General features: G+C 41.2%; 2 protein-coding genes across 3 annotated transcripts in view; one reads left to right on the forward strand and one right to left on the reverse strand.

Moving 5' to 3' along the window:
* Positions 1-8,359, reverse strand: part of sema5ba (sema domain, seven thrombospondin repeats (type 1 and type 1-like), transmembrane domain (TM) and short cytoplasmic domain, (semaphorin) 5Ba) — a 140,090-nt gene extending 131,731 nt beyond the window's left edge. For both annotated transcript variants that reach the window (XM_026296322.2, XM_026296321.2), the window contains exon 1: positions 7,962-8,359. The gene's annotated coding sequence lies outside the window, so the exon portion shown is untranslated. The remainder of the gene's footprint in view (positions 1-7,961) is intronic.
* A 1,005-nt stretch (positions 8,360-9,364) lies between these two features.
* Positions 9,365-26,721, forward strand: part of pdia5 (protein disulfide isomerase family A, member 5) — a 45,628-nt gene continuing 28,271 nt past the window's right edge. The window contains exons 1-5 of the mRNA XM_026295562.1: positions 9,365-9,490; positions 17,985-18,111; positions 20,646-20,733; positions 26,086-26,169; positions 26,317-26,362. Coding sequence (XP_026151347.1) covers positions 9,425-9,490; positions 17,985-18,111; positions 20,646-20,733; positions 26,086-26,169; positions 26,317-26,362 — 411 coding nt within the window. The 5' untranslated portion in view covers positions 9,365-9,424. The remainder of the gene's footprint in view (positions 9,491-17,984; positions 18,112-20,645; positions 20,734-26,085; positions 26,170-26,316; positions 26,363-26,721) is intronic.

Raw genomic sequence — 26,721 nt, forward strand, 5'->3', positions numbered from 1 at the left:
CACAGATACCGAATAATAGTCTGCTCTGACTCTGCAAAATGGTGAGATGTTTTGTATTCTGAGATGTGAAATAGGGCTATAGCTGCCACACAAAAGATTATGTGGTCTCTGTTATTGCTTCCCTTTGTCATTCATTCTTCAATTCAGAACCATGCTGTGTCTTGTACACACACACACACACACACACACACACACACACACTCTGATGACTAATTTTCCACAGAAAATTGCCCAGAGGCCTAGAAAGCAGACTGTGGGCAATACTGTCACTGGTGATTATTTTGGACTGACAAGAATGAACAACAGGGCATGAATGACATATTAAAAATGATATTATCAAGTCAGTGCGATAGATTGTGTCACAGCGGGGATTTGGAATATACTGAAAGCAGTGAACAACAGGTAACAAAAGATTTCAGATTTTATTGTGGGAACTGAGGAAATATGTAATCATCAAGGTGCAGGCTATGTGCAGCATGTAGCATTTATAGCCTCTGGATTGTACCAGGAAAAGATGAACTTGTCACAGAAAAGGAAATAGGAAAAACAGAAGATGATCATAATGATGATAAAGAAACACTTAAAACTATACTTGTATAAGGAAAAGCACCAGCAGTGTCTTATGTATCTTTGCACTGTGGTGTATTGGATTTTCTAGCTGTTCCCCATCTCACTGTGCAGGTGAAGAGAAATGAAAATACCATGCACCAATGCATTTTCTTTAAAAATATAATATGTATAATATTAATTAATATGCTTTAATGCAAATTGTCTCAAGCATTTGGCAACACAACAGGACAATATTCTCTGGAGAAAACATGGAAGAAACCCAGCAGGAGAGTTTTCCCCTACCTGTCGCCCTGTACGCTCCACTGAATTTAGCCATTCATTACATCGGCAGCAAACATCTGACAAAAGAGCAACTGTTCTCATCATATTTAGTGCTGGGAAATCATTAGGCTCATATTGCAAATCACAATCTGACACGCGACTGTCCAATTACATATGCTACATATGCTATTACGTATGGGACTGAAGGGTTAAGGGTTATGGTGAAAGAGACCCACTCACTTCCTTGCCGTCTATCCATCCATCCATCCATCATCTATACCACCTTAGTCCTTAACCAGAGTCACAGGGATCTGCTGGAGCCTATCCCAGCTCTCTTTGGGTGAAAGGCAGGGGTCCACCCTGGACAGGTCACCAGTCACTTCCTTGCCATAACAGCAAATATTTAAATCAAAAACAAAAACACAGAACAAAGCAGATACACATATGCACACCTGAGCACGAACAAACAAAAAGGCACAATCACAAACACCAAACTGCTGACCAGCAGTGATGCACATGCTGTACTTTCTAATGAGGTATTCAAGCGATCAGAGGCAGTTAATGCTAATAAAACTTAAAGTAAACACAGCAGCAACTGTGAGCTGGTATATTCCAGATGACATGCAGAATCATGACAGCTTTTTACAAGGCCAGGTAATCCCAAGCACAATAGCAAAATTGGTAAATACATATTGTGAAGTAACTCTTTTTCCTGTTAGGGTTGTAACTACATAGTTAGATAAATACCCCATCAACTGCCAGTGTGTCCTAATCCAAGCCTTGTTTGGATGGCTTACTGCAAACCTATTAGTTCACTGAGCACAGACTCAAGAAAGGACTTTAGCTCTCACCCTGTGACTCTTCTTAAAAGGGATGCAACTATTTTAAAGTGTGTGCCAGGGTAAAAAATGAGCCTTATTCCATTAGGAGGGTTTCTCAAAGCAGTGCACAATAGGGCTTTTCAAAGTAAAATACCTGAAACCCAGAGAGGAATGCTGAAGATTCAAAGTAGAAGTAAAGGTTTATTCACTTTACACAGTAGCTTTTGTAATGTTATCACTTCAGTGTCAGCATTTACACTGGGCATGAGAATGATATGCCATATATAATTTTTTGGAATGATCATATTTTCTTGCAACTAATGTAAAATTTGTGATATTTCATTATATAAATAAAACTGATTTGGTTTGACTAGTTGTCCAGGGTGTACCCCTGCCTTTACTAAAAGAGAGCTGGTTAAGGAATAAGTGGGTATAGATGATGGATGGATGGTTTGACTAGTTATTACTTTTTTCAACAAATAACATCTCGCTACTGCTTTTTTTGTAGCTTAGAGAAACATTTAGAAGAAAAGGTAAACATACATGGTTTTAATTTCTTGAATAAATTAATGCTGCTGCTGTTTTACTGGCCAGGACCTTCTCAGAATTTCAACTGTGATGCAGCCTTTAACACCAGAAAGAGCATTTATTATAATCACCTGAGAATATCAGCTCTCATTGATACAAAGCCCAACTCAAGTCTAAACTGTATAGTTCTGTAAATTAAATTAAGCATTACAATAGATTCTGTAATGGGAGCCTATGGGAATCTTTCTCTTTGAAGACATACTCATGGCACCTCTAACATAAGAGACCCCTCCAGTGTCTTATAAAGCAAAACTGGACAACCTGAGAACCATCCAGCTCAGGGAGCCAATGGTTCAGAGTGGTATTAATGCAATGGAGCGGGGACAATGTTCCCACCATCCCCACAATGGGTTTAACACCCATCTTCCAACCCTGTCCTCCCGGTCGCATCCAGTCCTGAATAAGCTCCCTTCCTAAAGGTTCTGGGGGTTTCAACCATGCATCGAGTGTATCAATGGGAATAGTGTTCCTCCCCCCACAATAGCCAAATCAACTGTGGGAGCACTTTCTCCTCCTCTTTCGCCCCTTTTATTCTCGCCCTGCTCAGACCTTCCCGGGGCTGAACAGAGGAGGAACGGGAGAGAAAAGGCACATGCCTTCACGTCCGCTTCACACGCACACAAAGAGAAAAATCAGATTGCTCAGACATGCACGCATGCGCACATGCACATACAAGCGCCTGCTTGCACAAAACACACTCACACACCTCATCTAATACCAAGAGGGAAAACAATGAGAATGCGTGAAAAGAAGGAAAGCCCTGAAAAGTTTGACATTGCAAGGAAAACACATTCAGCTTAAAACCTGTCCTTCACATGACCAGCAGAGGAGAAACAACTGTATCTTCTTATAAAGAGTTTTAAGCAGGAGGTGCATGTTTGAGAATTACATCCAATTACACTGCATTAAACCACTGCAGCAAATAAATGCCATTTTTCCTAGAATAATTTCTGCTTCTTTGATTTATTCATCCATCCATTATACCTGTATAGCCCTAATTAGGGTCACAGGGATCTGCTGGAGCCTATCCCAGCTCTACTTGGGTGAAAGGCAGGGGTACACCCTGGACAGGTCACCAGTCCATCACAGGGTGCTTTGATTTAAAATCAATGAATTGTTTGATCTATAAAATCTCAGACAATAATAAAAATTTGCTACAATCTCCATGAACCCAAAGTAGAACTGCTTGTTCTGTCGAGCCAGCAGCTGAAGCCCTCAGATTAATGATTTAAAACAGAAGGCAGCCAAAGTTTTACAATTACGAAGCTGGAAACAACAAATCATTTACAATGTTGCATGATACAGACACTAAAGGATAAAGGACTAATTCGTGAGTCAAATAATAATTTTTGAACCAGAATAAACCCCTCAAAAATAGCATAATAAGTGGAACATTTTCTCTTCAGCATATTTTTCTGCTTGACAGACTGCATGCCCTTTTCATCTTCGTTCTCCCTGTTTGCAAAGATACAATAATAACAACACAGTGCAGGGGGAGGGCAAACAATGATACCGTTCCAGAGACAAATTGAGACTGTTGGGTCGCATCAAGCATTAATTAGCAGGGTTGGAGACAGAGGGCAGAGACACTGCAGTTGTATCGGATTTCACAGACGGCAAGGCTGTGTGTCGAGTCAGACAGCGGCCAGGTTACAAACAGACAGACAGACACTGCACAGTGAAGGCCACGCCAACTGCACTCTGCATTCAGAAAGGCTGAATCTTGGGAGGCTAAAGGGACGTAGACAGACGTGGAATTATTCATTTCCACCCACCGACTCAGACTGCACCATGCAGACCACAGGCCTCCTTCTGCTGCTGGGTCAAACTGTCTGGTTATGCTAACTACAGGTTCTCCATCCAGCCTACTCTATCATAAACAAAAAGAGTGAACTAAGGCGAGTGAGGCAAAGTGTATCTGTCAATCCAGTGTTTTTTGCTGACAATACAGCTGGGCACAGAGTGCTCAGACAAGCCCACAAAAAGAAAAATCAAGCATCAGCCGAAACCTGCATGTTGCAAATAGTCATCAAATAGCTGTGGAATGATTTCATTTCAAATAAAATGAGTTGTACTCAGAGACAAGACCTCAATCAGGCATCGGAGAGTGCATGAATGGAAAATGGCAACATTTATGTCAGCACTGCGGGGCAGCATAATCACATTCAGGTGACAAAGGCAGCACAGTTTTGTATTCTGGGTATAAAGACCACTGTGAAAATTGAGACGAGGACTGCCACTACAAGTCACAGTGCCTGAAGCTGTGATTTTAAATCTGGCATTATATTTACATAACAGAGAGCAATAGACACTCCAGTGTGGCCGCAGTGTTCAGAATATATAAAGCCACATTAAGGAAGTATCTCTCTGGGTGCCTCTTCTGTCTCCTTGAAACATCTTAACAAAAAAGGGGTATGTTTTCTGCTCTGTCTGCATGTGGACAGCTTTGTTTTTCCTCAGCGTGCCCTGACCTAATTACCATGTGAATTCTAATCAAGAAGGCCTCTTTAAAAGTCTAAAATCTCTCTTTTTCACTTTCACATGCCAGGCTCAGGCTTTACAAATAAAAAAGTAAAATAAGGATCAACATTCGGCAGAGCACGTCCAGGTGTGGATGAAAAAAAGAGGCGTTACGGTGCATAGAACTCATGAGGTCTGGTTCGTATGAGCAGTGACAGATGCCCTGGAGTGTTTGGATTGTTTGCATGAGAAGCCACCCAGCTGAAAGACAGACTAACAGCAGAAATATACTATAAAAGTTGTCATGTTACAATTTTTGCCTTGGTTTTGGTTGAAGAAAAGCTGTACCTTGAAATGACAAAATAGTCTGTTCACAAAACGGGAAGATTATTTTCCCCAAAACTTATTTTCTAGTTTTTCAACCTGAAGATATGTGAAGGGTAAGAGTGTGGCCTCTAACCACATTACATCACACTTGTTATCTGTGTCTGTCTGTTATCTCTTTAGGCTGACAGACACATATCAACACTCGCACTCGTGGAGGTCAGATAACAATAAAAGATGGCATTCCTTTTTTTCTTGGGGAGGTAATATTGGGTGGAAGATAGGACAGATCGAGTTCACCAGACATTAAACTTTCATATCCGTTTGTCCCCTCTCAAATGATGCCTGACAACAGAAATAATCCACATGACGCAGCTTAAATATGCATCATTAAAAATTTGATGAAGTGGCTGCCGGCTCATCAACTCCACACCTATCATATTTGTTAATGAAAATGAATTATTCAGTCGACATCAGACGCCACAAAGATACAGATCCCTGCATATAATCAAAAACAAAACACTTTCACACACTGTAACTACAAGGACAGCAAGGGGGAAGGAGAAAGGAAAGGAGGAGAAAGTGAACATAGAGGTGGTCTAGGGGGGGGGGGGGGGGGGGGGGGGGGGTTGGATCTGTTTTCCTCTCTGGGCTGGTTCCCCAGGCCAGGACCTGTCAAGAGCCCTCATAAGTTCATCAAAGATGAAAAACTGTTTTCCATTTGAAAGGACTGACCCAGGATACTAAAACAGCTCTTCACATAACAAAAGCATTAATCATCCATAAGACAAGCATGCGGGTCTGACAAAATATGTAAGAATATATGAATATCAATCAAAAGACAGGGCCGATATGGACCATTCACATTTGCTGATGAATGAATAAAGTAAAAACAAGGGATGTGCCCACAGCTGTTTTGAATTCCAGACAGGGGATTAAAGTTGTTTAGATATGAAACAGGATTAAAAAGAAAATTAGAAGAATAAATAATAATATGAATGTGTATTTAACTGGATCTTTAATTGTCTTTATCAGATGAGTTCAGGACAATATGTTATGTGCATGGCATGTTTTAAAGACAAAGCAAAGTGGCATTAAAAAGCTAAATTACAGCACAAATGTGATACATTTGCCAAAACTCAAACTAACTACGCTCAGTTACATTTGAGAGCCATTTGAGTGTTTATGAATAATACAGTGTACTTCATTGATGCCGCTGAAGACACTGAATCACTGGTCCTCAATAAAATGTTACTGATGAAAAAGAGCACAGCTCAACCAAAGCTTCTAAAAGCACTAGAGGTGGTGGATACTGGTGGTGCGAAATAGCTTTCAAGTGAATGGTTTTTTAGTGAATTTAGTCAAGTGAATTTGATATTTTAAGCCTTCAAAAAAAAAAAAAAAAATCAAAATAACCAAATGTTTTAAAAGCTGGTCCCACTGAACTGTCTGCAGGTAAAAGCTTATTCAAAGTGGTTGACATTTAACAGACACTAGCAAAAAAAAAAGAAAAAAAAAAGGAATAAATAAATATATAAATAAATCATGCAAACCATAATCCATTAAAGCAATTTAAATATACGTTTTAAGTTGTCCGTTCTTGGATAAGTGCTGCACCTCTGCTGCAGCGCACAGACAACCTGGTCTGTGTTCACGCGTGGAGAGGACAGCACATAGTCCAGCACACGATGCAGCAAACTCACCTGGCAAGGTGTTGTCATAAGTTTACAGTGCTGCTCAACACTGCCCTCTGTCGCTCTGCATTAACACAGCCCGCCTCCCGCTCCAACAATGCATTTCAGAATAATCCATTTAAATACATGCAAAAATGAAATGTCTGCTTTTATATTACTGTATTTCTTTGTTCGACGTCCCCAGGCTGGGAGGCTCTCTGCTCAAGACTTATCAATTTAAGATTAAACAAATCTGTGTCTGTACGTGTCCGGGAGAAATGGAGAAATTCATACAAGTGACAATAAATAATGAATCATTAATAAAGACTTTTATGGCATGCTTTTTAGTGTTTCCGTGCAGAATTAGTCTCGCAAACGTTTGATGTGACTTGGAGGTAACAAAAGCATGCAAAACACTGGGAATGTTGTGCGCAAATGCTGCTGCACTTTCCGCGCGTAAAAGCCAATCTGTTAATTGGAATTGATAAGCGATGATGTCACCATGGGCAGTCTGAAGTCGGTCAACAATGGTTAGGCTGATTTTCATCACAAGTTCGTGTCCCAAATTAGATTACATTACATATAGACCATGAGAGAGAAATGCAGTTAGCACTTTGGCAATGCTCGTTCCCAAAGATCATGTCAGTGAAATTTTCCATGAGGCTGATTTTTTCATTTTTCATTCCGTCGGTGTCAGGACTACACAGCAAAGCGTGCAGCGAAGTAAGTTTGAGACAGTGTGTAATGTGCAGGCACAGGCAGATCCGGCAGCTCACAAATGCGCCTGTGATCCTGGGATGAAACGTGAGTGGAAAGTAAAACTGGCGTGGCATAAAAGAAGTGCTAACTGCTCTGAGTAACACATGCTATATCAAAGGGCAAATATTTTCGCTTCAAGAACCAAAGTAGACAAAAGGACGAAAAACACTTTGCCATATAAAATAAAAACGCCTCACTGCTCAAACTCTGCTCTGATATGAAAATGGCCTAGAGACAAACGGACCCAAAGCGTGTCAGGAGCTAAAGCATTAGTGATGGGGTGTCTTGTGTTTTATCTAAGTAGGTTGCACAAGATAAAGTTACTGTGTTGATTTTGTTCTCAATGTGAAAACCCAGGACTTCAAAGTCGAACTACGTCCATTTCGGCTGGAAAGGCGAATCTGAGGCTGGAAACTGGTGCACAACACACCTAAAAAGTGCTCCTGTGTCAGTCATCTCAGATATTTTGCCAAAGACAAGACAGAAAAAGTAATTTTCCTCTTACCTTCCAAGATGTTTGTATTCCCCAAGTTGATGACAATACCAGGCAGATACGGGGAGAGAATAAGACTCGCACTCTGAGCAGAAGACACAGAACAGAGACGGGGTCTAGTGTTGTGTCCGCAGCTGTGTGCGTCCCTATCCGAACAACCTGCAGCCGATAACTGCGCTCTTTCTCTCCTTGAGCGTCGGACGATACCACCGGTTTGAAGGAATGGGAGGAGAGGAGTCGAGGTTGGGGAGGCGGAGGGAGCAAATGGGGCCGATTTGCAAGCGCAATAGAGAGGAAGTACGCATGGACACCCCCGTAGAGCTGGAAGAGTGTCGCAACAGCGCAGACGTCTAGAGCAAAAGCAGGCAGCGTTTGAGGGTGAATCACAGCACGGACCCAAGGGAGACAGAAGGGCTTCTGGGAAAGGTTTTTCCTGCGTGTTGTCGTCTGGGACTCCACAGTACTACCTGCTGTGTGTCCGTGTGCGCGGGGTAACCCGGCAATACAACTCCACTGGGTGTTTTCTTCACTCTTTTGTCCACAGTAAACAAAGTCACATACAACTCCTGGTTACTCTGAGCCAAAGTCAATCTGTTTTATTCTGCCTGCCAGGTGTAAAAAGCCTGATTCCAATCAGGAATGACTCATTTGTGCTCTTTTATTTTTATAGACCTCCTTATTTTCATGCAATGCGCTGAAACCTGATGGGCAAACCTGATTTGACCCAGTGACTGCCCTAATGTAGGATTTCAACACATGCAACTAGAATAAAGTAATAAAAAAAACATTTGTCATTGAAACAACTATAAATCTATTTGGAAAAGGGACAAACGAAACTTGATGGACTCATCACATCTATTGTGTTTTCCATCCATCAGTCTTACATCATCTTCAGTATGGGAGCTCTCATTGAGAAGAGGAAACTACCAAACTCCTTTCATGAAACCATCTGGGCTGTGTATGTCACTGGGCACTGGCCACTTTAATATAGTCAAACCTAAAAAATATGGTAAAGACAAAATCTATTTTCTTCGTCTTTTACTCTGAATTATTTATTATTGAATTTCTCTATAAAATTATTTTGCATAGCAGCGGCCCAGGCACTGCCTAACTCAGATGAAGTGGAGCACATCTCACAGCTATAATCAGAGCAAATTTTGCAGAAGAACCAAGGTCGAATTGATAAAGAGCTAATTAAGGGCCATTCAATCACGAGACAATTTGCTAATTACGCTCGTCTGTAATTAATTGTCTTTCAATATGGCTGAATTATGCTGACAAAACAAAGCCATGTAGACTGTAGTTCTTACACCCATTGCTACCTCGATAACATGGAAGGGTTCTTTTTTTTTTTAAGTGGGAGGTGGCAGGTGCGATATCATCCGCAGACTACATTTCCCAACGAGCCTTGCGCAGCGCCCAAGAATCCGTGGAAAACCGATTGCGCCTGCGTATCCAGACGTGGCAACGGCATCATGGCCTCTTGGAGCTGCTGCGGGAGGCGGATGAGAGAGGCGAAAATGTCCATGCTGGTCTTGCTGGTGAGTCAGATCCACCTTTTTTCTGTGTGCGGTGTGAAGTGCGAGGGTTTTACGGCGCATTGCCGCTCGCTGTGAGGAGTGTTTGTGCCGGTTCAGGAGTTCAGCAGATACGGATCCAAACCGCTCTTCCCCGCGTCTCCTAGCCTGTCCGCGCAGCAGGTAAAGTTGACAGCAATTGATTGAACTTGGTGCTCAGATTGAAGGAGCCGGTGTCAAAGTGGGCGGACAGGGTTCGTCTATGTCGGTGCACACACACACAGCGGATTTCTGGCCAGCGGTCGCCTGTGCGCCCCGGGGGTCCCTGCCCTGTGTCCCCGCCACACCGCTGCCTGCCGGAAACCGTAAACACCGCACGGTCAGATCCGGGAGCCAAATTAAAGTTTCTGTCTCGCCTAAGCTGCACTTTCACTTTAAGATGTTTTCTTTTCATTCATGCTGGAGGTTCCGTTGTTGTTTTGTAAGGCGTCCTGCATGATTTGTGGTGCAGTTTGAGTTTGTAAGGGAATTGAAAGTTGAGTGATCTCTGCAGAAAGCAGAAGTACAGTTTCTATAATCATTTCCCCACAGTCCTCAGTGAGGGTTGTTTCAGTGCGGACCCCCCAAACTGTTCTACTCAGCAATAAGCAAATGTTGTGTCTTGATCCATTATTTAAAGGATAATGATAAATATCTGTACAGTGCATAGATATTTTGACACGTGTCACTATTTGTCCAAGAGGAATCCTTAAAATGTTTGCGCAACCAAATTACACACCAGCAGTTTAAAGTGGGTTACAGTGTGACCACAATAGGTTTATACATTATATATACATAAATATTTATCACACATGTGTGTCCCCGAGTTTGAAAGACTACATAAATGGTTTGGCATATTTGCGTTGCCACAAGTCACCTGTAAGTTTCTGTATATCACAGACCTGAGGCCATCTGTTGCTTCCCATTCATTCAGTACTTTATGAATTAAACAGGAAATAGATGAGTGGAGTCTTCAAATGTCTGCGTTCATTTTGGCCAGGATGACATTATTGTTGTGCAGAGCAGAACACACTGAGTTTTCAGAGTCTTCTAGTGGATTTTCATACAGTACAGAAATACAACAGTTAGCTGGAAGTACAAGAGAAATAAATCAAGAAAGCCTGAGATGAAAACTGTGTGTAAATATGTAACACATGCTGCATGATTTGTAGCGAAGGAGCTAAAACCTGTAATTATTCCTTCCACTGGTAAAAGTCGTGTTTAAAACTGATACAGACCTTTTCCTGCTCTGCTTCCTGTTGCCTTCACAAACAAGGGCGGCGGTTGGACGTGTATGTGCTCTGTATGAATTTGGGCAATGTCAATATTTGACATGTTACCACAGCTCGTTAATGAAATTGTGAGTGTGAGGTTAAAGTGCTGACTCTTGGCTCTAATTTGACATACATCCCCAAGAGATGCAGCCTTTTTATACACAGCAGCCTATTATTAATTAATAGCTGGGTAACATTCAGCACGGTGCTGAAGATTTAGGCACTTTAGATGTTTGACAGATTCTTAGATTCTTATCACACAAACCATCATCAGGTGTCTGATTCATCCCAGGTTCATTGTGCAGGACAAGAAGTTCAGTCAGAACCCACTAGAGTTCATGAAGAAGTATTTTCAGAGACAAGAAGAACCAGGAGTCCTGCAGCAGATGGTCTGACCCCCCCACAGAGTCCTGATCTCAGCAGTGTGGAGCCAGTCTGGGATCACATGAAGAGACAGAAACACTGGGAGAGCCTGAATGTACAGAAGAACTGCAGCAGCTTCTCCAAGCCTTATTAGCCTCATGCAAAGCTCTGCTGTGCATGTACTTGTCAGTAGTGGCGGGAAAGTGTGTACTGTAAAGCGTCCACTTTTCCCCCGTGTCAGCATAAAGCTGAGGCAGGGCCGTTTTTGGTAATTTCTGCCCTGCTACTTTACACTGGGAGTCTGGCACTTTCATTAGCCTTTCAGACTCGGGTAATGAATGAAAAGGCCGACAGGAGCGAAGGCTGCTGGGGTTTCAGCTAATGTTAAGAGTGTTAATGTTAGTGGACTCAGCTGCTAGTAATGCAGTTTGTGAGCAGGCTGTCTTTCTGCATACTGCAAAGATAACGTTACCTTTTTAAACTGGGGAAAAGGTTTGCTGTTTCCTTTCTTTGTCGGCACCTGCATATTTTACAGAGGATGTGGATCTGTTGTTTGTCCAGCTTATAAAACCAAACCACTTCCTCATCACTGATGCTGTGTGACCTTACTTATCCACAGTTTCCTTGTCCTGTGCAGCCCTCCTCCTCACCGTTGCACAGTTTAACATTTAATGGGAGGATTTTGCAGCGAGTTGCTCAGATGCAAAAGAGAAACATTTATTGGTCCAAAGTGATGTTCCAGTATTACGGACCAATTTATCACAGACAGGAGTCATACTGTGATAACACTGTATCACAGCAGAAACTGTCTTTTATTGCGATGACGTGAATGTAATCAGCAGAATTACAGTGTTCACATATAACTGCAAGAAAAAGTAATGGTACTGTTTTCAATTTGATGTTTTCTGCATAAATTGGTCATGAATTGTGATCCGATCTTCACCGAAGTCACAAATATTAGCAAACAATATTTCAGAGCTGGTAAAACACAGATCCAAGAAGCTCTTGCTTGAGGTTATTGCTACCAGAGGTGGTTCAACCAGTTATTAAAACAGTGTCAGTACTTTTTCCACTATCACTTTGTATGTTTAGTGGGCGTGTTGAATACAGACATGAAAGATCCTGGGGGTTTGTGCCTTACAGTTCTAGTGTGGAACAGTTTCATTACTTTTGCTCGCGGTTGTAGAAACCCAGTGAGAATGTGCACGTGCAGGTATGTGATTGGCCAGTGCAGCACCCTGCCAGATGATGTCACGTTACGTTGCAGGAAAAGTTGACAAAGAGGAAAGTTTTTAGCCTCACAGTCACAACACTGTTGTTTTGGATGACAGCCCATCATGAGCTTTACCAGTAAAGCATTTAGGCTGAATAACCACTCATATCCCATAATAGCGGCTTGGTAATGTATTCGTTCTCCTAGTCTCCCTCCTGACTCCTGGCTGATAGCTGAAATGTGATAGTTGCTTAAACCGCTAATTGATTGCTTCCCTGTTGATTTGAGAGCGAGGAATTCTCTGAATCCAGCGGTCGGTGTGTGTTATCGGACGCTGCATAGTTTCCTTTACAATCAGCCAGTCCACACACAGCAGCACACACCTGACTGGCTCATTAGTCAGAGGAAACTCAAGGCAAGTGCTTGACAAACACCGTTGTGATTTGTGCTGATTCAGTACTGCCCCTAGAGCTGGATGCCATTTATTAAGCAGATTTGTCACAGCAGATGGAGGGTGTGGGCTCACAGGCAGGGGCTGGGCACCCACTGCTTAGCAAGCACCACATTTTTTACAGCAACGTGACAGGACATACCTTTATGGCAGATAAAGATGGTTGATGTACAAAGCACTAATGGATTTTCACAGAGTATTGCAGCTGCACTGTCCTGGGCCGGGTCTTGTAATCACAGAATGTCAGTCCAACACTTACCACATGCAGATTCATGCTAGGACTGATGATGAAAGAATTTCAGGGGGGATTACGCTTATGGGAATGGATTTTGTGGAGAGGTCACACTTGGTACGTGCCAGTTGACATTTAAACTGTTGTCTTATTGTGGCCGACAGCAGAGAGAGCTGGCAGCTTTTGTGCTGTTTGAAAACAGGCCAAGTTTTGGACACAGTGGTGACACTGTGGATTTGTCAGGGTCAGTTTTTGCAAACTGGTGCCTTTAATGCAACAACATACTTGATGATCACAGATATATTTGTATCAGCGCACACATTCAGTTGGTTAAATAAGCCTACCCTGCTATGGATCCAGCCTTCATGAAGTTAATTATGGTCTGTTTCTCTTCAGGCTGTTTTAAAGAGTCATTTTAAAAAGGTGGTGACAGTGTTACGGTTGAATTATATAGTTTGATACAACTTTACATGTGGGGAAATGGTAGACGCTTCATCTCTGTGTCTATAGAATAATGTTTCATCATAATTATTGCTGTTGATGCTTTTCCTCATATAAGAGTATGGATATTTTCATATTATTGCTCACATATTCATTCAATCAATACATACATTTGGATAAATATTATTAAATGGAATTATGGCTGTACCAAAATCAAACCGATAAAGAAAAATTATTATTGCCCTTGAATCAAATCAATAGTTTGAAGAATAGAGTTGCTGCCGAGCCAATGATTCAGAACCGTTTCATACTGAGCTTGTTTTCTCCTTCTGCTTTGTGTTCCTGTTTCTCATTTAGCATTCCTGATGGAGCCCAGTACCTGTGTAACTGTGTGAAAAATTAGTTTGTGTGTGCTCTCTTTGTCTCTCATCACCATTGATCTGCCTTGTACCAATGAGGCTGTCTCCCTGCAGGACGTGATGAGGACACAGTGATAACAGGGGGAGACAGCACTGTGAAGGTGCAAACACAGGGCCATTATAATGCCCCTCAAGGTGACGCTTGCAGAGAGGCTTCAGTGGTTGGTACCCATTGTCAGGGTTTCTCTGTCTCGGTGATCTGCTGAGACAGAAACCATTGAAGAAAGTGTTGTCCTACTCTACAGCAGACCTACCTGAGCAATATTCAGCCGAGTTACAACAGAAGACATCATGTAATGGCCTTTAGTGCTCCAAGTGTTTGGTGATATTTGCAAAGTTGTGCAAAGCTTCCCACAGTAAGAAAACACAGTGATCTATATTTCTGATGGTTTGGATGATGTCAGCAGTCAGACTGTGTTATCAGTTCAATCATGTTTTAATCACGTGACTGAAACTGGAGTCTCAGAACATTTTTTTAGATTCATATCAACTTGAAACAAGAAAAATATGAAATTAGCTTTGTCTTTTACACATCTAGAGCATTTTTGCTTCTAATGTCCCATCAACATGGTTCTTCATCTGTCATAGGAAGTCTCACATCCTGCTCTGTAGATTCATGCCTTTTTGGTTATGTCAAAGCCTGTGAGTAATCCAAGCCAAAACAGCCAGGGGTACAAAGGGTTGCATCATGGGCTTAAACCACAGCCTCTTAGAGGATTTTTTTCCCCATTTCATATCATTAAAACAAGAAAAATAAATCATGCCCACCCCCACCCCCATTATGTTTGTATAGCGGCTTATACGCAATTCACCCATCTTCATCCCTCAATGATTTGTCATTGAGGGGTATTGGATGTAAAAGAAGTTCAATCAAAGTACACCTTTTGTGCTTTTTCATTATGAAGACCCACTGAACTCTTTCCTTCATTACCATCACTACTTACCATCACACAGACATTCATTAGCATCACTAAGGGATCCAGGAATATGCTCAGTTTTTTTTTTTTTTCTTCTTGTTCTGAATCCATCCATGCACTCTCCACTCCAGGTTGATCCATCATTCAGTCTTTATTAATTACAAGAGCTTACGTGGAACAATATGCAGTGAGGCCCCACAGCTGCCGTCTTTTAATAACATGAATTTGTGGTTTTGAACCAATATTCATCAGTGGAAAGTTTGCTTACTTACATTGATACTTTTCTATTATGTTGAATTTAATTAAATTTAGGAATAAGGATTGAGAAAAACTGATATTTTCCAAAGGATTTATTGTACAGAAAGTGTGATATGTATTCCCGAGCTCTCTGAGTTAGGAATCATCTTCATCATCTTCATTTTGATGAAATTGCATGTGAATTGAACTAGTGAGAGATAACTAGACAAGTGTTTTGATGAAGACTGCTGCAATCTGATAAAAACAGAGTCATGCTCTGTAGTTTATCATCCCTTGCTTGCATTTATCATTTGCGGTTCAAGCTGAAAAATCAGCATTAATTGTAAAAAGCGAGCTGCCTCCGAAAGAAAGAGAGGCACATAACAGATATTGCAGAGACCGTGAAAAGGAATCAGATTCTCATCACATCAGTTTAATTTGTGTTGTTTCCGTTCGTCGTCTGGAAGCACTCTACATAACACTGTGTTTGTGTTGTCTATTTTTGCCTGTGCCTGTAAACTCCAGCTTAAGTCATCAGCTGTGCAGCAGCTCTGTTTCTAAATGGGCCTGTCACTTAAGATGCTCTGGTGGGAAACTGTCAGTGCTGTTTAGTTATTATTGCACCACTGTCACTGGAAGATGACGCAAGTTTCAGTTAGAGGAAGACTCACCCTGAAACACAGCAATCAGCAGAGTTGGCTTGATGATGGCGTCAGTGTTGCCTCAGCTGTAGGTGTAGGTATCAGCCAGTGTGTGTCATGCTACAGGAAGTTCTGAGTAATGCATCTGTTTGCACATAATCTCCATCCATCCATCCATCCATCCATCCATCCATCCATCCATCCATCTTCTTCCACTGAAATGGGGCCAGGTTGTGGGGGCAGTAGCCTAAGCAGGGATGCCCAGACTTCCTTTTCCTTGGACACTTCCTCCAGCTCTTCCAGGGGGACAACGAGGCGTTCCCAGGCCAGCCGAGTGACATAGTCCCTCCAGCGTGTCCTGGGTCTTCCCCGGGGTCTCCTCCCAGTGGGATGTACTCGAAACACCTCCCCGGGGAGGCGCCCAGGAGGCGTCCGGTACAGATGCCCAAGCCACCTCACCACCTCACCAGCTGGCTCCTCTCGATGTGGAGGAGCAGCGGCTCTACTCCGAGCTCCACCCGGGTGACCGAGCTCCTCACCCTGTCTCTAAGGGAGATCTAAAGGGTCTCTAAAATGCGCATAATGTAACTTCGTTATTACCTGTGATTGTTTACAGATTTGTGCTTTCCCACTAGTCGTTCACAATCTGTTTAATGCTGAAAATAGTCCAGGGTTGATGGTTCAAGACACTATCAGTATTTTTAGGAGACTGTAACAGGATAAGATTCCCTTGTTCTCCATATGCTTGACTTCTGCAGAAGCAGTATTTTCATTATAGTCATTCCAGGCCATAAGCTGAAGCACATTGGTCTGACAATAAAGAACAATAAAGTTGTTCTTTATACTGCAATTGTTGCTGGGTTTTTTATCTCTATGTGTGCTGCAAGGGGGTTAAAGTTGTGCCAGATTCCTATATCTGCTTCTATAAAAACAATATTTTACCAATAAATCGGAGCAGAGTTACAAGCAGATATTAATGTGCATTAAAATAACTAATCCCCCGATGAAAGATATATATGTAGCCCAGATTTAGTGCATGTTTATAGTGGAAATGTTTGTAATTGTGCCGTCTTTTATATAAGGTGTGGGATTAAGGTAGAATTCAGTTCAGTTTGAATAATTTTATTTTTTCTAGGCAGTCATCAAGTATGTCATTTCCTGTCTCACACACAACCTGCCATCTCTTCTCATCACTTCCTAATCTTGCCCCGCCTCCTCGCTGCCATGGCCATTGAATGATTATACCTATGCAGACACATGTCATCCAGGCAGCCTCTAATTAGCCCAGTGTTCACACTGTAGTTACCCTACGTCCCAAGCTGAATATTGACGCAGCGTGTGTTTATCTTGTCATCACATCAACCTAATCAGAATCATGCAGTGACAAAGTAAAAACAAACCAACAACCCAGCTCGACACAAATAATACTTAGAGGGGACTGATAGTTTGCCTCAGCCATACAGGATAGTTCATATCTGTAACTGAGCGCTTCAGTTGTCTTGTCTAAACTCTTTGGTTTCTTAAATGTTGGAATGTGCAAAGCGTAATGTCTTAAGATCCCCATCCCTCTCACCTTGGCAGCGCATCCTTGGAATTAAAATAAGGAAACGAGGCTGACAGGTGTTTGTTTTCATTCCAGGTGATATCATTCATCGGGCAGGATCCGCTGAGAGAGCAGACAATTTCTGGTGTGCAATTTAGTTCTCTGAAGGCAGAAAGGAAGAGCTTTTAATGAATGGTGATGACACAGAGACGATTAGACTGCATGGAATTAGCCTCATATTGCTGGAGTGTATTCTGTCTTTTATTTTTTTCTAAGTCATCTTTGATTAAAGTGCAATCCTCTCAATATGGGCTTTGTTTTCCCTGTTAGAATGTTTCACACCATTAACCTAACCACGGGTGTTTGGAAATTTGAAGGAGCTGTTCAGACTAATGATACAGATGTACGAATATGCTGCTGTCTTTAATGTCACCTCAATCCAGATTAATAAGAAGCAGCATCCTGTCTTGGTTTTACTATAATCGGTGAAATGCAGCATTGAAGCTCTTGTACAACAATACGCTTTTGGTTAAATATCACGTTGAAACTGTTGAAATGAAATGAAATGAAATGAAATTAAACAGCAGATGAGCATTTATTTCATAATTGAAGCAGGACAGTCCTCCCTTTGATTCTGCAGACGTGTGTCACTTGGTAACAAAAAAAAATTGTCAAATTATTGTCGTCTGCTTCTATTACCACCCCACAGCTGGTTTGGTAACAGTAGCATTGGTATGTGTTTCACCAGGTGTGGCTGCTGCAGGTGCTGGAGGCAGTGAAGGTGTCTCCTCTCATAGAGAAGGTCAGCGACCACAAAGACTTCAAGAAGCTGCTCAGGACAAGAACCAACGTTCTAGTGCTCTACACAGACACAGGTAGGTAAAAGAACATTTGTCTACTAGTAGAATTTGCTGTTAGATGTTATGTTGAGCTGCTGCATATGGTCTCATATATGGTCTCATATATGGTCTCATATATGGTCTCATATATGGTCTCATATATGGTCTCATATATGGTCTCATATATGGTCTCATATGTAGCAGCATAAATTTCCTGGTTGAGCAGCCATAGTTTCTGTCAAGGGAGGAGGCGGCAGTAGCAGTACTGTTGGACAATTATGGTAATGGGTCATGAATATTGCTTGGATCATCACAGTGGTTCTCAAATAGCTTGTCGTTTTAGAGGCCATTGTGGAATGCTGACACGCCAAATAACACTTGGTTTTATATCTAATACCACTGGTGTTTCACATATTAGCCAGTGTCAAGCAACTAGAAAAATGCATGCTTTAGCTGTCCGTTTTTGGACGGTGGAATTCACATTTTTAAAAGGGACTCAGTTAGCAGTAGGCACCACAACAGCATTTTGTCATGCTCCAAAGATACACACAGTTGCTTCCCAACAGCTAAATTATATAAAAGAATAAATATATAATTTATCACAACAGGAGCTGATACACAAAGTACAACTGAAACTGAGAGCTGGAAGTGTAAAGCTGCAGATGTAAAAGACTAATCAAATGCTCTCGTCTTCAACTGTGGGAGAGGATGTACAGTACATGTAGGATTATGTGTTTAACGGGCACGTTCTTATCGCCAGTGTAAGAGAAGTTAATAGTTAGTTAATAGCCCTCCATTAGTGCAGTCGATTGCCTTCGTTGGTACGTCCCAACTTCTGCTTAAAGAATTAAAAATGTTGTTATTGCAACATTAAAAAACCAAATTAGTTAAAATTCCTTTGATCACCCTCTGCACTAAGAACGGCTCAGTGGCACTTTGCCCAAATATGATAATTAATTGAAAAACATTTTACCTCAGTCTGTTAAAATATATTTTGAATGAATGTTTTGTGCAGCTTTAGCCTGCAGTGGCTTTAAAGGGATGATCACAGTGGCCTGTCCCAGTAATGAACTTGGTAATGCTTACAGAATTAGAGAGCAGTTGTTAAATAGAAACTAAAACACTTTATGCATCAGTTATAAAACTTTGCTTTTCTAACCATTAGGGAACCCCTAATGCACCCCACTAGATATCAATTCCATTTTCATTTGCATATTTCTGAGAAAGCGAGGACTGCACTCAGCAGGCTTGTAGAAGGATCTGCTTGATATTACTAATTTTCCCAGTCTAAAGACCCTCCTCCCTCCTCAGTAAGCAGCAGCAGGCTCTCAAAGCCCCACGGCCCCAGATTTATTTGTTTCATAACTCATGGCCCATATGAGCCTGTGTTGGGTCACTGGAAAAGGTTTCCACGCATTGAGCAGTAGATTTGATTGATCACTGGCTGCGGCATCACACAGACATTTCTTCTTTAAAGACGCCAAAGGTTCTGCCACGCTGATTTAATGTCCTCCTCACCGAACCAATTATCTGACCTCTTCTAGTCAAATCACATTCATCCCCACTTCTTCAGTAAAGGCTGTTCTTCATCCATCACAGGCTTCTGACCCTCTGCAGTCAGTCAAATCCCCGTTGAGCTTTGCTCTGTTGAAGCTGTTTAAAACTTAACAAACAGCTTATTAGAAAGTCTACCGGCCAATGTCTGCTTGCCTCCTGCTCCATACATGGTAATAAACTGACTCTGTATTACCAAATGTTTTTATTACTGAGCCGGTGCGAGGCAGGACCCTGGGGAATCATGGCAGTGCCTCTAAATCTAAATATAGCCTTGGCCTGGAGTGTTGAGAGGAATTGTTCTCTTTATGCAGTGAATAAAACACAGTTGGTTTCAGGGGGAGTATAAAATGATGTATTGTGTTACACAATGACTAGAATATTACACTTTGTTTACTTTACTCTAAGGAATCTATGTAGCCTGTCAGATCTGATAAAAAAAAAAATCTGTGATATTACTGTGTTGTTGAAGCCGGTACAGCTTATTACACACTAGTTCCTCCTCTTTTCTCTCACAAAAAGCAAATGGTCTGATTGTGTAAGTCTTCAGTGGTCATGACCTCTCGCTGTTGTCCTTGACTGAGCTCACGCTTGACGTTCATCACGGCTCAGTGTATGGCAGTAAGCAGCAGGTTTGAAGTGTGGTTTGCCAAAAAAACACCCAAAGTGCTAAAAAAAAAAAAGTTGGTCTGCTTCAGCAGTCAGTCTTTTATGCCACCATATAATCCTCCCATCTCCTACTTAGTGCCACTATTGTAAGGTGTTGAAAGCTGAGGTAACTCAAGCCCCCTCCATGAAACACATCCAGTGAAAGGTATTAAACAACCCTCTTCCACAACCTCTCTAACCCAAATTCACTCATCTCTTTCTTCATCACTTGGTGCTTTAGTAAGACACTGAGCTCCGCTGTAACTCAATTCCTCTTTGTGTCCTCTGTGTCTCAAAGCTCCGGGTTGTCCTGAGCTATTGAACAGTTTTGGTAACAAGCCTGACCATGGTTTATTCTCTGTCTGTAGCTACGCCAGGGGACTCTCACCTGAAACTGCTGTCAAATGTGGCTCAGACAGTAAAGGGCCAAGGGACTATTGCCTGGGTCAACTGTGGGTAAGTAATGGGATGATTTTAAAAAAGGAAACATACTTCAACATCTTTTCTCCATCATATTCTTTGACTCCTTGTCTTTTTCGACATTACGCCCTTTTTGTCTAAGGGATTCTGACAGCAGTTATAAAGGCAGAGCAATTTACTCCTCCTAGGAATGTCTCTGCTGCCATCCATCTGCAAAATTTATGGCTTTTCCATTGAGGTGTAAATGGCCTTTTTCCATCGGTTCTATTGTACAACCATGATTTGACAGGAGGCCTCTCACTTGTTGGAGCAATTGAAGTTTCAGGTCTAATATGTTACACCTCTTAATCCAATTTCACTTTTCCCTGGGTTTCTGTGTTTACATTGAGTCCTGAAGTGATGAATTGGAGATAATGAAAGCATTCACTTAATCATGTGGGATTTTTCTGTGAAAAATGAAGACGAAGGAGAGAACTTCATGTGTTCTTGTTATTCATTTCTGGTTAAATGTGCTCGTGTTCCTCCTCTAAAAAGGGGCTTTGTGTGTTGTATCGCTGATTTGTGGCATCAGTTATACATGCAGTGCTGAAAAGATTAATCTCTTAGTAAATTACAGGTCTGGGTTTGAAAATTTACAATACCACTGCTAACACGGTGTCATTTTGGGAATAGAAGCATGTTTCTTCTAAAACGTTCTGCGTTTTGTCTGAACACAAGAGCCCATACCAGAGAGCAGCCTAAACAAAACAGAGTGAAGTAGTTAAAATCAGTAAATCCTGATCAAATAAATCAAGTCAAATATAAATTCTGAAATTTCCAATTTTTGTGATGTGGAACAGATAAAATGGGCCATTTGAAGATTTCACTTTGAGCTTCAGGACGTTACATGTTATACACCAAACGATTAATCAGTTAATCAGTAATTAAAACATTAATTTGTTTCACTCGACACTCGTTACAGACGCACCAGAAATTGAATGAGGTTCAAGTAATTTAAGAAAGCTATGAAATCATTACTCACTGTTAGACATTTTAGATATTAATAATTAATACAAAAATAGACCTCAGACATTAATAACGTTATATTTATGATTATTAGTTGCAGCCTCAGTCAGGAAAATATTTATTTTCATACTTCACTTTGTTCTACGAGGCAGAATAATACATCTGTTATTTATCTTTGTGGAGTGCATCTATCTGCTGCCCTCACTGTGTTTGTATTAACTAAATGCAAGATACTCCCAAGGTACTGACGAGAACCGTTCTCTCTCAGCACAGCATGCTTTGCCCCAGTGAACTGACTTTGGCTTGTTGTTCTTTCTGCTCTTCTTGGTGTTCGTTTCCATTTTATTTCTTCCATCCATCCATTATCTATACCCCCTTTATTCTCTTTGGGTGGAAGGCAGGGGTACACCCTGGACAGGTCACCAGTCCATCACAGACTTTATTTTATTTATTTATTTATTTTCTTTGCCTGTCAGCCCATCAACCGCATGAGTCGTCTTTTTCAGCAGAGAGGGAAAGAATGTAGCATGAAACAGGAAACTGAGGAAGGCAGTATCTCCCCTTTGACATCTGCTGCTCATTGCAGCATTCACAATCTCTCTCAAGCTTATCCAGGATGGAAGGACCGGGTGGACAGAAAGGAGGAAAAAACTAAACTCAAAATTGTCTAAAAGAATTGTCAGAAGTGTCAGTGTGTGTGTGTTTTTCTTCAAAGACTCCATGGTACATGCCCCCCCCTCTCCTTTTTTTTTTTTTTTGTGACTCAGATACTGTTTTGTCTGGGAGAGCATGGTATCATCTCTTGCTTTCTTCTCCAAACACTCCATCATGGTAGATAGTATGCTAATGCAAAGCAGAGATTTATGCTGTGCCAGATTCCTGCCAGGGGAGCTAGAATGAGCCGGGTTCATCTCCGCAGGACACTTGGATCTGATGCCAGGCTCTGTAGAGAAACATTGTGCTGTTTGGCATATTTCTCCAACATCTCAAATGGACCGACTCCAAATCAAAGCTCCAGCTGAGTGATCATGGTGGACAGAGGGAGAGAGAGTGGAGCGCACATCACAGCGTGAGAATGGTCAGCCCTGCCAAGGAAGAGGGGCACTGAGGCCAGAATGACACACTTTGAACAGATGACAGGCACCGGAGTGTTGGCCAACTGGGATCCACCAGAGAGATGGGTGATCTCATACAGGAAGGGAGTACAGGACATGATGCCCTGCTCCCATTCCTCCGAATTTTGTAAAACAGACACAGGAGATGGTAAGAAACAAGGTCTTATCTGAATCATCGTGAATAGCAGAGCACACACAGTCTAAGCACAGATTAGGATTTATATATTTGTAATGAAAAGTCATGCAGGGCTTCATCCTCTGCATGATGAAACCATTATTAATCCTTCACAAAAGGGACCCTGGTGACTTTCGCTTAATGCAAAGTTTTGGCTTCACTTTTTTTTTTATTTCAGTGATTTTTCAATCTGAAAACAGTCTTGACCTTGCATCCAATAGTTTTAATCAGTTACTGTTTAAGCAAATTGCATGTCACAGAAGTACAAGTCTGACATTTTTATTTCAAAAGTAAATGTAGAGCACAAATGTTTCACCCTGAAACAATCTTCAGGGGATTATAATTTTAATGTTTGCTTTTTTTTATTATTTCCTTTGCAATCAGGTTTTGCTGACATGGGGAGGCGGTTCGAAGCTGTCTGATTGTCAGACTTCTAACACTTTTTAACCACATTCCCAGAGTAATCCCAGATTAAAAGTCTGGTGAGAACAATGTTATTACAGTGCAAATCAACAATGGCCAAAGCTTTTGTTTAGTTCATTCATACATTCACTAATAAAATCTACTATATTCTGTTACATCAGACAAGTCACCACTAATGGAGAGCAACAGATAGTTTGCATGCTCTTACAGCATGTGACATACAGCATAGGAGTCAGCAGTTGGAGTATGTTGTGTCTTCTGAGAACAATTGAGAGAAAAACTGGAAAGTTAAGTTTTTCATTTGACCAAACATGGTTATTACAGGCCAATTTAGTCACTGCTGACCTTCTGCTTGATAAGTAATTTGTTCTCTGCCATCATTTCACAGTCTGAACCGTGACTTCTAATCCTAAGAATACACAACTAGCTTTTCTTGGCACCTGCTGTAATTTATTTCCTCACCTCATCTGTTTGTTAGAACTTTAACTTCTAATGAGCCTGTCTTCCTGCTCCACCTTCTTACTTCAGCAGCCTCAGACCTCTTTCTCACCACAGCGTCGGAGCTTTGACGTCGACACATCGACTTACGTTAGTCCAGAGAAGAATAGCACAAGGTTTGTGCTCATCTGGTGATGAATTACCGTTCATGCCCTTTGTTCTTTTTGTAATGAGCATTAGACAGTGAGTCATTCTCACTTCTGTTTGCTTCCATTTGTGCCATGTAAAGAGTGCTGGTCTTTCATGGCTTGGTTTTCAGAAGCTGAAGCTTTTTTTCTTCTGAGTCAGTTTTACTCTGTTATGTCTGACCAAATGAGTAAGAGGCTAAAAGCCCATTTCCATTGTTCTCCTGTCCTGTGCTCAAGCGTATGGCGTATTTTTCCAAAAAGTGCCCAGACATTACCTGTTGGTATTACATACCAGCTCATGTCAGTTTTCAGCAGTATGATGTTGTCTTTTAGAAAAGTGTTATGTGTATGAAACAATGTACTGTGGTTTTGTGTGTTTTGTATTAGCTGTTATTGCCTGAGATGAACTTTCCTCTACTATTCCTCACGGCTGGGCTGTTAGGCTGGCAGCAGTCTGTGAAATCTCTTCAATGAGATTTTGTGTTTTAAACAAGTATCAGTCTAAAGCCCCCAAATTTTTCATTTGCAATGACATAAGGCGCAAAAAGTTACGTTTGAGGTTGGCATGTTTTGTGATGTATTACCTAAAAGAGCCATGAAAACTGAATGCCTATTCTTAACAGGCTACCAAGTTAATTTTAGCTCGCTGTGCAAAGAGCAAGAGGTTTGCTTCTGTAGACAAATGTCGGCAAATTGTGTCCTCAGTATTTATTTATTTATTTATTTATTTATTTTACTTTGTAAAATGACTGAACACAGTTGTAATAAATGACATTTAACAACAAAAATCTTTCTGGATATAGTTTCTTACAATAAAACCTGCTTGAATGAGGATCCCTTGTTTACTTTTTACTGGTTTGTGCCTTCCTCCACATGAGACTGTGTAACCCCTGTACAAGGTAGTTTCCATTCATTGCTGCCCTCAGTGTTTATCTATCACTGTTGTTTTGTTTTGTGGAGTCGGAAGCCACTGACTGGTTTTGAGTTGGACGGCAGTGTGATGATGACTCATTTCCAAATAATGTGTCGAGGTCACATCTGCTCCTGGTGTGACCTGACTGGTGCCATCTGCCTTCATGAGTCAGCAGAATATGGCACTGAGCACAAAGTCATTACCTGAAATACTGTGTCAATAAGTGCTGGCTTCCCTCCTTACCCTTCCTCGTCTAAAGCAAATCTATATGAACATGTATTTGTCTCGCTGTAGGTGTTGTAGCCAGGTTTGAAATCTTCCTCTTTGCATTTGTTTGCATCGGATCTTCTCTGTAGTAACAATCACTCTCCATCTGTCTCTCTAAAGTAATGCATATTTTCCTTGCACCTCTGTTCATAGTCTGTCGGTGTAGCGAGTGTGAAGTTTGTGTAGGTGGCTAGATGCATATTTATTTCCTTTACAGCCATTTTTCAATTACAGAAATAATCCTTCATATAGCAAAGAATTTCTGGATCCTGACACACATTACGGGTTGTAATCAGCACTGTATTCCCACTGCTGATGCCTGTGTTTGTGTATGCATATTCCAGCAACTAATAAATGGAGCAGGGAGTCTTGTTTATATAACACTCTACAGATTAGATTGATCTGATGAAACGTTAATGCCGTTATGTCTATATGCAGCATCTTCTCTCCTCCTATTTAAATTCATTTCAGTGAAGCTTTATTGGAAAGACATTGTGACCAAAAACATGCTGACAAGGCAAATTCTTAAACTTTTTAAGTACATAATGCATACAATGAATTTTTAAACAATGGTAGCAGTGCAAGGTAGTTAAATGGTAGTTTTTGAACAAATGGGAAGTGGGCTGTATGATCCCTCATGGGACAAGATGCTTAGACAGATGATGAGCTTTAAACATATATATGTATATATAGCTATATATATACTCCTGTAAAAATAAGCTGGTTTGGTGGTGACTGTTCCTTTTTCATAGTTATGATTTGTCCATGTTTATGGTTTAAAAATTGTATGTATAATCATATTACATGGGGCTGGTTAAACTTATCTCTGACCATTCTTTTTAATTTAATCTGTCTCATTCCCAGAGATACAGAGGGTCGTAAGCTCTGTAAGAAAGTAAAGGTGGACCCGAGCTCCAAACGCGGAGGAGCAGAGCTACTACATTACAAGTGAGTAACCTGAAACTCAGCTGGCTGTCAGACACTTTCTACACTTCAGTGCTTTCTGGAAAGTAAAACCATGTTCGCAGCTTAAGAAGCATGTCATTCACCCTTTACTCCGGGCGTTGTAAGCACTGTGCCTGGCATGTCTTGCAGAGATGGGACGTTCCACATGGAGTATAACAGGCCTGCTACCTTCAAGGTAAGTGCTCAACCACAATTCTGAATTCCTTATACATGCTTTCAGGTCAGGTGCACTGTGCAGCACTGTTGGTGCCTTTGCGTCCGCAGAGTATTTAATATTTGTTCCTGGGTCTTTACTTTCAAAGCATTATTTTGTTGCAGTTCATGAGCTATAATATATTTTCCTGCGTTTATTAAATGTATTCATTTAGATAAATACGACCAACTTTGCATATTTTTTAAGATTATGGATGAACAATTTAATGGGGAAAAATAAAGCTTGTATGTTTGTCTGACAAACATATCACGTGCAGTTGAAATTGTCTTTAAATTAAAATTCAGGCCTGTATTGGTGGGCTTAATGGGTTTCTAACAATA

Source organism: Mastacembelus armatus, chromosome 21 (genome assembly GCF_900324485.2).
Source record: "Mastacembelus armatus chromosome 21, fMasArm1.2, whole genome shotgun sequence".
Classification (NCBI taxonomy): domain Eukaryota; kingdom Metazoa; phylum Chordata; class Actinopteri; order Synbranchiformes; family Mastacembelidae; genus Mastacembelus; species Mastacembelus armatus.